This window comes from Lutjanus erythropterus, chromosome 6, assembly GCF_056507025.1.
Source record: "Lutjanus erythropterus isolate fLutEry1 chromosome 6, fLutEry1.hap2, whole genome shotgun sequence".
Lineage (NCBI taxonomy): Eukaryota > Metazoa > Chordata > Actinopteri > Lutjaniformes > Lutjanidae > Lutjanus > Lutjanus erythropterus.
In genome coordinates, this window is record NC_139322.1 from 9,647,930 (window position 1) to 9,661,628 (window position 13,699).

The window sequence follows — 13,699 nt, forward strand, 5'->3', positions numbered from 1 at the left end:
TTCGCTTTTGCTCCTATTTTTCATGAGTTGAAGTACAAAATCTCAGACTTCTTCTGTGCACACAAAAGGTTTCTTTCTCTCAAATTTTGTTCCACAAATTCATTAAAATCTGTGTTAGTGAGCACTTATCCTTTGCCAAGATAATCCACCCACCTGGCAGGTGTGGCACATTGAGATGCTGATTATACAGCAGGATTATTGCACAGGTGTGTCTTGGAGAGCTGCAGAGAATTATTATTAATTTTCTTTTACAGGAGGCTAAAGTCTTGACCCACCCTTCTGTGCCCCTGATTGGCTTACCCTGATATTCTAAACTCCAGCCAATCGCTCCTCACGCCTAAATCAAACAAACCCAACTAGTGGATGCAATGAATACCAGCCAATCAGAGGCAGAGTACGGCAGGTCATGACTTTTTCCTCCTGGGAAAAAAAAATGGTATCTTGTGCAAAATATCTGTAATTCAGTGCCTTGTTTGTTTGTTGTTTTCAAGATAAAACTGCACATTTTGTGTCCTTTCATTGTCATTAATCCTGCAGTATAATCAGTCGCCACATCTGTCAGGTGGATGGTTTACGAAAGAAGAAGTCTGGTGAACAAAAGAAGAAGTCTGGCATCTTTTCCTTAACACAAAAGTGCTGCATTTTTTTTATTAAGTATAATTCAAGTGGTCTGAGAGACAATTGGACTTTCCTTTTGGCTGTTTTCAGGCTTTAGAAAATCTAGCCTGTGTCATGAGACTTTGGCCAATCACAGGTCGGTAAAATAGTTGATTGTGCAGCATCATTCCCTAAATGTTAACGCCTCCTGGGAATAAGACTCAACAATCAACTATCTTTCTCCAGATTCAGTTACAGCACCTTAAATATTTTAAAAAAATGCCCATCACAATTTCCTGAAGCCCAAAGCGACCTCTTGAAATGTCTTTTGTTGACTGATCAGCAGTCCAAAACCCAAAAATATTCAGATTACAATGACACACAAAAAAAAACAGCTTAGCTTCACAGTGGACAAGCTGGAACCAAAGAATGTTTTGTGTTTTCGCTTGAAAAATGACAGCAATCAATAAGTTATAAAAAATATCTGCTGAATGAAGCTGCAATGATTAGTTGAACAATCATCAACTATTTAAGCGGTTAATCATTAAAGACAAGGCAAGCAAGTTTATTTATGCAGCACCATTCAGACACAAGGCAATTAAAAAGTGATTTGCAGGAGCATAGAAATAAATTAAAAATAAGACATGAAGGACTAACTAGACGTCATGTATCTACTTTATTGGAAAGATGTTTTAAGCCCTCTTAAAGTAATTTTTAAAATTCTGTTTCCAGCCTCTCAAAAAGAGAGATGCTCTACTTTTCTTTGTTATAAAACTGAATATCTTTGGGTTTCGGACAGACAAAGCAAGACATTTAAAGACATCACCTTGGACTCTGAGAAGCTGCAACGGACATTTTCACAATTCTCTTTCATTTCATCGACCAAACAATTGATCAGCTATGTTATGAAAGAGGTCAAACATAAGGAGTTGGGACATTATTGGAACATTTATTGGAACACAAAAGCGACCACAAAACAATCTACTAAACCAGAAATTTAACAAAATAAACCCAAACTACAAAATAACAAACTGACGGGCCGGCAAAAATGAGCAAAAGAAGGGACGTCACCTCTGATCAGCCCACAAAGGGCTGGTGGATCAGGGTTTTCCCACTGACCATGAACTCACCAAAACCCTAACAAAACAAAATAAGGCTGCAGAAAATGGAGAAAATAATCTGCAAATGAATCAATACTGAAAATAATCATTATTATTTTACTAATCCTTTGACTGCATTTCTAACCACCATCCATCCTACGACCTGAAGGCCTTCTCGGGCTCCTCCACACCGATAAGCTCTTTAGTTTCCAAACACAAGTCAACAGGGAGTTAAACATTCACCTCTGCACATGACATGCTTTGAGTGTGTGTATTAGTGCGTGCCGTGTGTGTTTAAGTGCAGTACATGTCTACCGGGCAGCGCTTGTTGTAGCTGGAGCATCTCAGAGGAGAACAGCTGTTGAACAGTGCTGTAGATATTTGGTCTCATCAGCAGCACACCGTTTTAAAGAGCAAAAGGAGCCATGTCAGCATCCCTAATCGCCAACAACACGGCAAAACTCTCCTTCTCCTCCTTTCCTCCTTCTCTCCATCTTTCTAATCCTGTAGGACTTTGCTCTCCCCTCAGCCACTGTACAACCAGCCCCCATCCCCTGCGCAGAGCTCTCCCTGTCCCGCACCAAACCGCTCTGTTGCTAGGAGACTGGAGGGGTTGAGTCGGCTGCCCCCACCCCCGCTGGCAGTCACACACACACACACACACACACACACACACACACTGTAGCAGAGAGTCGGTCGCTGAGGGGAGAGAGGAGCAGTCCTGCACACAGGCAGGTCAGGAGGAGGAGGAGGTGATGGAGGGAGGGAGGGGATGGATGGAGGAGGGGTGGTGGTGGTGGTGGTGGTGGTGGTGATGGGGGGGAGTTCACGGGAAGCAGCTGGGTCACAAAGACAGGCCGGCAAAGATAGAGGAGAAAGAGAAGAAAAGAAAAGAGAGAAAGAGAAGAAAAAATTAGCTCCACGGGTGAACGGATAAACACTCGTGTCACATGTAAAAATCTCAATTTAGCCTCGCACTTGACTTTAAAAATGAAGACGGTGTTTTATTTTGAAAGGTCGCTGCACAATAAGTAGCTTAAGTTGGGGCAGCAGTGATGTGTGCTCAGGTACTGTCTGTGTGTGTGTGTGTGTGTGTGTGTGTGTGTGTGTGTGTGTGTGTGTGTGTGTGTGTGCGCGCCCAGCAAGTAGGGAGTAAAGATGGCTGTGTCAACAGTCCTCATGACTCAGATTATCTCACTGCAGATGTGACAACAGGTCATCTTTTAAAGCCCCATCTCCCCTCTGTAAATCTATCAACTGGCTAATGGACACGTAAATGGAACAATCCCTGTTTCTTGTGTGTGTGTGTGTGTGTGTGTGTGTGTGTGTGTGTGTGTGTGTGTGCAAGGTAAAGGTTTATATGGCAGAAAAACTGGGATAAAACAGACTGTAGAGTGCTGCAGGAAAGAGTCCTAAAACCTGGGAATGAGTTAGCATGTTAGCACTTCTGGTTCCCTCGACTAAAAGTCAATGGGTTTTTCAATGGATCGTTGGTTAGATGCCTGAAATAAGCTCTTGGGTTAACACAAGTTTAAGAGATTATCGAGACAAAATCGTGCATTTTAAAGCTTTTATGTTCTTACAAAAGCCCTCGCTAACAAGTGGCTAAGGTAAGCAGTGTACTTCTGTGAACAGGGTCAGCAACAAAAGGTGTTTTAGCCACTTTAAAAGAGGCCCACGTAAAAGAATCAACATCAGTTCAAGTGCACGCTGTATTTACAATACTTTCATCGCTTCACTTTGCGGCCAGACAGCCTTTTCTGACAGGAAATCACTGTTATATGAGCCAAATATCACTCTTTCTGAACCAACCAAAGTCCATACGCAAAATCAGCAATTTTATATCCCAGAACACAGGAGCTGGTTCCTCAACTGGTAAGTTAGTGTTATCATGTGACTTCTGTGTTAGAAAAGGATAGTTCAGATTCATGAAAGTCACACAAATCCGTAAACATATAAACCAATCAAGGCAGCAGTAGACCAACAACACCTGTTTCCTGCAAGTAAGTAGTGAAGTGCAAGTAGTGATTTAGTCTGTGGAGTTTGGTTGGTTTGATGAGCGTGATATCTGGCTTGTATAACGGCGGTTTCCCGTTAGAAAAGGCTGTCTGATGACAAAGTAAAGCGGTGAAAAAATTCTAAATATAGCGTTAAACTGATATTGAATGTTATAGTTGGACCTTTTGGTGTAGCCAAAATATTTTTTGCTGTCCACAGCAGTACATAGATTAGCTTCTGTGCTAGTACTTCTCTCTGCTTCTCGTAACTGCCATCTACTGTAGGTAATACACTGACTGTGAATAAGTACAACCTCACTTCAAAAAATCTGAACTATACTTTTAAACATCATCACGTCAATACTGGTCACTCAATGTTGAAGTTGTGCAATTTACGATAGCTTTTTACTCCAAAATCATAAAAGTGGTTTTCATTTGTGAAGATTATCTTGCTGAGCAAAATGTGTCAGCATCCTAAACTTTTCACAGCTTATTTTCTGCACTAATCCAAAATCCCATTGGCTTTTTGTAGAGGGAACCAGAGCGATGCCGACTTCCGGGTTGGCCTACAAAAATACGTCACCCTGCAGCACTCTATTAAATTTTTTTTAATATAGATAAATCTTGTCCCCTTCTTTTTCTTCTCACCGTCACCCTCCCTTCTCCTCTCTACCTCAATTATAAAGCCCTTGTCATTAAATCCACATTAGGTGCACTGAGCTCTACCCCTCTGTCCGACGTCCATCTGTGTGTGTGTGTGTGTGTGTGTGTGTGTCTCGGCCTGCTCCCATGATGAACATTATTTGATAGAGTGTGTGACATCCCCAATATCCCAGCGAGCCGGAGACACAGACGGTCCCACCGGCCCCGCAGACTGGCACTGTTGACGTTCCAGTCACTGCCTCAGAATGGTATGTAAATGACTCGCACATACATCATCACATCCCAGAGTCCATTTCACCGTTTTCAGGCTATTATCATACTGTCCCAGTTCGTTAAATGTTGGCCTTGCAAAGGTATTAAAAATGACAGTAGCGGTGTGGTAGGAAGATTATTGCCGTCTTAAAGAGACTGTGTGAGTGTGTGAGAGCATGTGTGTGTGTGTGTGTGTGCGTGTGTGTGTGTGTAGCAGAACTCAGACTATCTCCCACACAGGGGGGAGGCCCCCGGGCCAGTTAAAAATGGTGTTAATTTCTCCTCCTATGGGAAAGCAAAGAACGGTCTCTCCATGGCAACAGAGAGGGTGCTGAAGGGAGGAAACACAGAGCATGCGATCAGCGACCCCCTCTTTGTACGAGCACACACACACACACACACACACACACAAAACTACCACATACGTGTAGTATGGATTTCATCACCCATTTATAGTAAGTCGGTAACGTCTGAAACTGACGTAAATCCATTTTTCCTCCATAAAATCCCAGTTTGACTCCGGTTTAACAAAGAAACAGACACGTCTCCACCTTTACGCACTTGATGAAGAAGTCAATCACCATCACACACACACACTTAAATCCTGCTTCAGTCCATCTGTGGCTGACGACGAATGAGATGAGGTGATTCTTGTGTGGGGTGCTGAGTGTTTGAACCCGTGAGTGTGAGCCCATGTGTTGCCCCCTAATAAGCGCTGCCAGAGAGGGTTGAAACACAAAAAGCAAAAAAAAAAAAAAAAAAAACCTCAGTGGACAAAAGCACTGGAGATCCTCTATGCTAAACTAACATTAATGCAAATGCTGTTGAATAATAGGGCCAGTATTCTTTTGACTCTGTGGCCCTTCCACAAAAGAGGAGCTCTCAGGGGAAATGTGGACTAATTAATCAGATAATAATGATGATGTTCCCCTTCCCTGCTGACGGTGAGGCACAAACATTTATTCCATTTTCCAAGACACAGATTATAAACAGAGGTGGTTTCTGGTTTTCTACGCGAGGACAGACAGAGAACGTCCCGACTGAACAAACCCTTATTTTGTAATTTGATATTAAGATTAAATCCTCTATGCTGAAGACCTCTTACTGTTTCATTTGATCCTGTCCTGTCACTTTAAGGCTGCGACTAAAAATTATGTTCATATCTGTTCATCTGCAGATTAAATTAAAGGTCCAATAAGTAGACTTTGTCAGTTGATGTTTATAAACGCACCAGAAAGATGGTTGATTGTTGAGTCCGACATTTTGGGTTGGTAAAGCGTCCCGAGCACAGCGAAATAATGAGAAAAACCACTGCACACCTCTAACAGGCAGTGTTTGAGAGGTCTATGCATTGTTTTTTTTTTTTTTTTTGGGGGGGGGGGGGGTCTTGCCTTTAAATAGTTTGCCTTTAAATAACTAATGAATCTTCACTGATAAAATCTCAGAACATAACTGTTACTTCCAAGAGTCCAAGATGACGTCTTTAAATTTCTTGTTTTATTTGACCAAAACCCCAAGATATTCACTTTACTATCATATAAGACAAAGAAATGCAGCAATTTTTCATGTTTGAGAAGCTGGAACAAGAAAATACTTGGAGTTTTGCTTGAAAAAATGGCTGGAACGGTTATTTGATTATCAAAATAGTTTCTAATACAGCTGCAGTGATTAGTCAAATCGACTATACCGCTTTCACAGCAAAATTAGCAAAAGAAAGCAGGTAAATTAGCTAAAATTAGGTGACTGGCTCCTTTTTTCTGATGCGTCACATTTAAAGTGTCAAAACTAACCAGAAAACTGAGTTAGTAAACAGTTGAAAACAGAATGGAGGCCATACAGTGGTTCCTTTTTAAATATCTTTCACTTCAGCCTCTGTTTTTCAGACTCATCGCCAATTTGGATTGAATGTTCAAGCACTGCTGTCACGGAGATGGATGGCGAAGACTCACAGAAGTTACCAATGGAGGCAACAAGCCTTCATAGCATCGGGCCGGGAAAGGGGTGAAAATTAGCGTGCCCACTCGGTTGTCATGTTTCCATCACTGCCAATCGGAGCTGGAGCTAATAAATACCCGTGACCACTGCAGAATCATTTTGACCTGGAAATGAATGCCGATTATATTTTTTATTGGTAAATTTCTCTGCCTCTGGTTTCTTAACATTAGATATTTTCAGGTATTTTTACTCTTCTGTGATTGTCAGTTGAATATCTTGGGTCACTGGCCTCCTGCACGGACGAAACAAGACATTTAAAAACATCAGCTTGAGCTTTGAGAAACTCTGATGGACGTTTTTAAAAACTGAATGATTAATCAAGAAAATAATCAACTGATTCATTTTCTGCTGATCAAATATTAATTGTTTCAGCTTTAGGACATTTATTCTTGGTCTGATAGGCTGCATATGATGTAAAAAGAAAATGGTTTTGGACTAATCATATGAGTTAAAGGACCAGTGTGTTGGATTTAGTGGCGTCTAGTGGTGAGCTTGCAGATTACACATACGATAAACGTCAAAGACTGCATCTACAGTCAGTTTTTAGTTTGTCTGCTCTCGGCTACTGTAGAAGGATACTGAAGGAGGATCTGCACCCTCACGGCCAATTCTACAGTAACAAAAACACAATGAGTCTTATTTTCAGGCGATTATACACTAATGAAAACATACGTATGAATATTATATTCCATTTCTGCCATATTCTGCTAATAAATTCCTGTAAATCTTACACACTGGACCTTTAAAATGTGTATATTCTTTGATATTCTTAGTCGTCTTTGACTGTCAGTTGAATATATTTGGGCGTTGGACTGTTGGACGGACAAAACAAGGCATCTGCAAACATCAGTATGAGCTGTGAGAAACTGTCATGGACATTTTTTACAGACCAAACGATTTATTGAAATTAATTAATATTATGAATAATCGTTAGTTGCCTGACTGTTAATGGTTTCAGCAATAAGAGACTTGTATTTTTGCTCTGACAGATTGTAAATGATGGCTTTGGGGTTAAATATATGAAGGTTTACACAAGCTGTTGAGAGCACGATTCAACTTCTACTTTTAAACATCATGTCAAGTGTTTGTGAACTGTCACATATATATCTACACGTACATACTGTTTGTGCGTGTGTGAGTGAGAGAGAAAGAGCTTGTCCACCAAAACCTCGTTGTGAGAGATGAACAGAGATATTTACAGATTTCAGTTGGCATGGCAACAAAAAGCAACAGCTCGCAGTACTTCAAATTTTTCAGTACAATGCTCATGTCAGCCGAAAGGAAATGCACGGGGCGTTTAAAGCCTTCCTTTTGAGACTGGCTGCACTCTGACTCCCTTCGTCTCGGGAAAGTCTTGTGCTCGCACAGTGTGCCGTTCTGTGGTGCATCTCTGAGTCTGTTTCTAGTCCTGTTCCCCTCCTCCTCTGTAGCGTCCTCTAATCAGGACATAATGAGAGCTAAACGAGGTTGCATCTCCACACTGAGGGCTGCTGGATTCTCTGAGCAGAAAGAGGGCGAGACAGACGAGAGAGAGATGGACAGAAAAACACACACTGAGAGGACATAATTCAGTGTCCGGCATCTGTGCTACTGTGCCCTGCCTTTCTGTCCCGTCACACACTGAAGCCGCCTTGTATGCTTCACTGACACATAGAAGAGACCTTCTCTGTCTGCACATCAGCCACCACCATCCATCCCTGCCCCCACCCAGCCTCCCGTCATTTAGCCCCATGCCTGCCCCCATACAGAAACTTGGCACACCCCGGGAGCAGCTGCAGCGGGGCTTCCAATGCTCGAGCTCCAGAGACACGCCCCCGGCCCTGCAGCCGTATGAGGAGCCACTGACCATTGTATGTGTGTGTGTGTGTGTGTGTGTGTGTGTGCGTGTTTGTACGTCTGCTCATGTGTGTGTCACTTTTCCACTGGCCCAGGACAACCTATTTATAAAGAGGCACAAACGCTGAATAAAAAAAATGAAAAAAAAATCTTGCTCTCTAATAGTCACACGCATATGAATTGGTAGATTTCTTGCTTCTGAGTCATCATTAGAAGCAGCTTGTGTTGGATGATGTTTTGTTTGTTGTTTAAATTTCCCAAGTGGAGCTGAGTCAGGGGGAGGTTTCCCCCTGCCGTATGATATTAGCTACAAAGCGTGTGCACTCCTCTCCAATAAACAGTGAGTTCAGTGAGACTCTGCCTTTTCTAAATGTCTCCACCGGTTTAATGTGACCTCAGAGGTTTATTTCAGCTCGGTCGCTGTTAAACGGGCCTCACAGAGAAATCAGGCTGACCTGGAGAAAATTATATAGATGCTAGTTGTCACCAGAATTTTAAACTTCGATACGATCCTATTAATGCTGTACATTTGATTTTGAAGTAAAAGATCTGAGACTTATTGTATGCACACAGATGATTTATTTCTCTTATGCTAAATATTAGTTATTTTTTACTTGCCCCTTTACAAATAGTTCAATTTATTCAAGACTATCAAATAACATAGTTAATTGTGATTTTTAATCTAGAGCTGAACTTTCTATAAAATGTCAGAATAAAATGAAAAATGTCCAAAATCCTTGGCGATGTCTTTAAATGTGTTCTTTTGTCAGTCTAAAATCCAAAGATGTTGAGTTTAATATGACAAAAGAATAAAGAAAATTGGGATTCCTCCATATTTTAGAAGCTGAAACAACATTCTCTGCCATTTCTGAATGAAGAATTACTTCAACAATTAATTGATTATCAAAATAGTTGGTTGTTTACCACTTGCCTGGTTGCTTTGGCATGCTAAGGCAAGTGGGCGATCTTTATTGTTGAGCCCTGTTTTTGCACGTTTTCTGAAAGCTTATTAATACGGATAAACGGAGCAGTACCACCAGTAGTCTTGGGGGAAGTGGAGCGGTGTAGCAAATAGTTAATGTGGGACACAACGAAGGAAGTTTTAAAAATCCCTGAGGAACTGGAAATGACGTCCATCGATTGCTAAGTGAAAAACAGGAATCGTCCACGTCACGATGTCGCACAGACAACGCTGCCTCGGCTTTCGCCTCTTTCTGAAGCTACTTAACATCCATGCCAACGTATACAACGTTAAATCGTTTGACATTATACTTTTTCATATATAACAGAGGTATGAATGAGCCTTTAGGGAGCACTTCTCCTTTGCCAAAATAATCCATCCACCTGACAGGTGTGGCACATAGAGATGCTGATTAAACATCGTCATTATTACACAGGTGTGTGTTGAGCAGGTCACAATAAAACGACACTCTGAATGTGCAGTTTTAGCTTGAAAACAGACATTTATTAGGCACTGTGGCTATTTCACATAGGACTACAGAGAAAAGAAAAATTCCCCAGGAGGGCAACGTTATGACCCGCCCTACTCTGCTTCTGATTGGCTAGTGCTCGTTGCCTTTGTTGGCTAAGTTTAGGCATGAGGAGTGACTGGTTAGAGTTAGAGTGACAATATTATAGTAAGCCAGTCGGAGGCAGTGTAGGGGAAAAATGGTATCTGTAGCCCGATGTGAAATAGCCACAGTTCAGTGTCTAATAAATGTATTTTTTGAAGATCAAATGTCACAATTTAAAGTGTCCTTTTATTGTGACCAGTCCAAGACACACCTGTGCCATAATCATGATGCTTAATCAGCGTCTCTATATGCCACACCTGTCAGGTGGATTGATTATTTTAGCGAAGGTAAAGTGCTCAATAACATTGATTTTAGCGAATTTGTGAGAGGATAAAACCTTTTGTGTGCACAGAAGAAGTCTGAGATCTTTTACTGGAACTCATGAGAAATGTTAAGAAAACAAAAGTGTTGTTTTTATGTTCTTGTTGAGTATAAAAAACGATACTTGATACCTCTTTTGATACCACGGCAAAGAGAAAAAAAAAGTCCTAGCCACACAAAAGGATTTTTTTCCCTGTTTTTTTTTTTTTATTAAAAACCTGCACACTGCTTGAACAGAAAAAGTCAGTGAATTCTGTCTGGTTATGCTGCAAACAACATTTCAGGCAGGACAATAAAGTCTGAACTGAGCTGAGCTCTTGAATTAGCACTTAGATTTTTTTATATATATATATATATATATATATATATATATATATGTATATATATATATATATATATATATATATATATATACATCTTTGGTACTGCTGATACTATAATTAATTGATATTATATGGTTTTAAACATGTGGTACTGAAAAACTATTTAAGTATCAATAGTTTTGACAACCTTAATTGTCACATATATTTGACAGAAGGACAGATAAGAATGTAGACGAACAGGAATTGACAGGAGACGCAGACAAAAGCTAATCAACAACACATTTGAGGCACCATCTGCACCTGCAGAGACACATCACACCTGCCCTCGTGCCCAGAGGGAAACACAATATTGAGTGGAGATTAGAGGAGTTTTGTAAAGGCAGTTGGCCTAAATCTAAACCGTGTATTCACACAGGTATAACACCTGTGGAAGGATCAGTGCTATTCAACTAAAAAAAATCAAAGGCTTTGGTCTGTAATCGGTGCCAATATCTGCTCTGACAGAAAATGTGTTTCTGCTCTTTTAGGTCCGGAGAGACTCTCTGTCCCAGCAGGGCAGGAGGATGGGGGGAGATTATTCCCTCAAGGCGCTTATTTAAAATGGTGGTTGTCTCCTTGCTGGCACAGCAGGCCCAAAAAACACCATACAGAGACGTGTGCACAAAGAGAGCTGCTGGGGCACTGCTGACAGTTCACCATGTACATGTTTATCTTTGCAATCTGTGGTTTAACCCTTCCCACACCTGCAGCCTCACACAGTGCTGACCTGACACCCAACATCATCATCAGCAGCAGCATCATCATCAGAGACATGTAGAAGTGAAGTCTGAGCACCAACTGTGGGCGTATGTCGCTCTCAGTCCCGTGCAGACCCTTTTGTTTCCGCCACAGCCCCTCACGTGGTCAGCAATTACGCACAGCTGCCATCAAATGTGGAAATATGAAACATTTTAAAGGTTTCTCCTGTAAAGGCAGTCCTAAACGGGGTTACGGAGCTTGATGTGGGAACGTACACAATAAAATGCGGCAGAGGCAGACTGACTATCCTGGACTACACAGGTGTTGCCAGAGCAACGAGTGCCGAGCCGCATCCTTCCCAGGACAATGAAAAGTGGGGTGCAAACACTCAGACTCACACTGGCTGCCACACAATCACATTTTTCATGATAAAAACAGACATCTGAGTGTTTTTCAACCCAATATTTTTGTCTGTCAAAGGAGGACAGATCAATCCTGTCGACGCACGGACTCAGTCCATATTGCGTGATCTGGATGGGACAGTGAGGACGCGTGTCTCTGATGAATCAAACAATCAACCCTGCTGCTCCTCACAGCAGAAAGCTCAATCTGACACCCTCTAACTTGGCTTTAATACCCTCCATAGCCCCTCATGGTGCTCCATGCTGGGGTACCCTGACATACCCGACCCACCACCAACATGCCGTTGCATCCACGCGCGCGCGCGCACAGCATCACCACATCGGGGCTGCACGAGACCCTGAGCAGCTCGTTTCAAACTAAATGTTGTCAATAGTCAATTATCTGGTGCTTTGCTGACAGGACTTCACCCTCACTGACGAGATGGCTATGCATGATAGCCTACCTTTTACAATCGCGATTGCCAGGAGGCACCGGCGTTGCTATGGCAGCAGGGGATGAGAGTAGGGCTGCTCTGGTTGGGATGTGGACAAAGTGGAGCTTTATGAGGAGAGGCGAGGAGGAGCCGGGACGATGAGACGTTATAAGTTATCGTTTTATTCATGTAACAGATGAATGTGCGCAGCCTGAAATAATGACAACTTACAGGCGGTGACGGGACATCTCGTACGCGCGTACTCACGCACACACACGCACATTCACAGACACGCGCACACACACACACACACAGTTTACCGTTGACTTGACCGGGACATATAGGACGGGCTTCCCTGGAGCTCCCTTCTTGTTGTGCTCTCCCAGCACGTTGGTCCCGACCTGAAATCCTTTACTCTTCACCCAGAATTTGAATTTGGCGTTGATGTGGCTGTTGTCGATATACACGCCGTCCGACTCGTCGTTCTGCAACAGTGTCTGCATGATTTTGTTATATTTTCGCCGGGTGACGGTCTTTGTTTTCCCGGAGTCTCCATAAGTCCGGAGACACCAGTCCTGAAATTCACTGAACATCTCTGCCTCCAACACGACCGGACTCCGGCTCCTTTTGGGCGCATCCACGCACGCCTTCTTCGTTGCCATCGCTCCCCCTCTCCCTCTCTGTGCCTCTGTGTCTGAACCAGGCTAATAAAGAAAAGACTTCTCCTCCTGTGGTCCCCGCTGTCCCGCTGTCCAGGAGGCTTATTAATGGCTCAGGTTTTGGGACGATACCTCCCTGTGGTTCCCCCAGCAACGGCAGAAGAAGCAGAAGTGACCCGGACAGCAGCACACCTGTTTGCAGAAAAGCAGTGCTGTCCCGAACCGCAGCGGTGAGAAATGTCACTTCCTCACATCATCCGCTGAGGAGCAGAGAGGGGGGCTGTCCTACAGTACGCTGTGTGAGCTGAGCGGGTATCTCCCACCTGTGCGTAAAACGCTCCTCACTGAAGGGTAGGCAGGAAAAAAAAAAACCCACAGTCCTCGCTAAACAACAAAGAACACAGACAAAAGCGTGGAAACACACGTCGCTCTCAGTTCCTACCGACCTACTTTCTAACAGCCAACACTATTTTCGGATGCGGGTTGCTCAACCCTTCAAAAAAAAAAAGCAAAAAAAAAAAAAAGCGCAAAGATGCTCACAATGTGCTCCTGTACGGCCACATATCCGATCAACACGCGCCACCTGGGATTGTCTCTGCTCCTCACACCTGTTTGATTCACGCTGCACTGTCTGCTTCCTCTATCCCGTAAAAACACACACACACACACTCTTATATATCTGCATTAACACTGCTGGTAACTGGCTCAACGTGCAGCGGAGCTTGTGGTTACATGTTGCCCAGACGCGGAGAGAAAATGTCCGATTTAGAGACATGGAAGGTGAGAGAGGGTGGGGGCAGAATTTGTTT

General features: G+C 42.8%; 1 protein-coding gene across 1 annotated transcript in view; it reads right to left on the reverse strand.

Moving 5' to 3' along the window:
• The window catches only part of nol4la (nucleolar protein 4-like a), a 37,561-nt gene extending 24,179 nt beyond the window's left edge, over positions 1-13,382 (reverse strand). Inside the window, exon 1 of the mRNA XM_084720474.1 lies at positions 12,552-13,382. Coding sequence (XP_084576600.1) covers positions 12,552-12,893 — 342 coding nt within the window. The 5' untranslated portion in view covers positions 12,894-13,382. The remainder of the gene's footprint in view (positions 1-12,551) is intronic.
• Between the last annotated feature and the right edge of the window lie 317 nt (positions 13,383-13,699).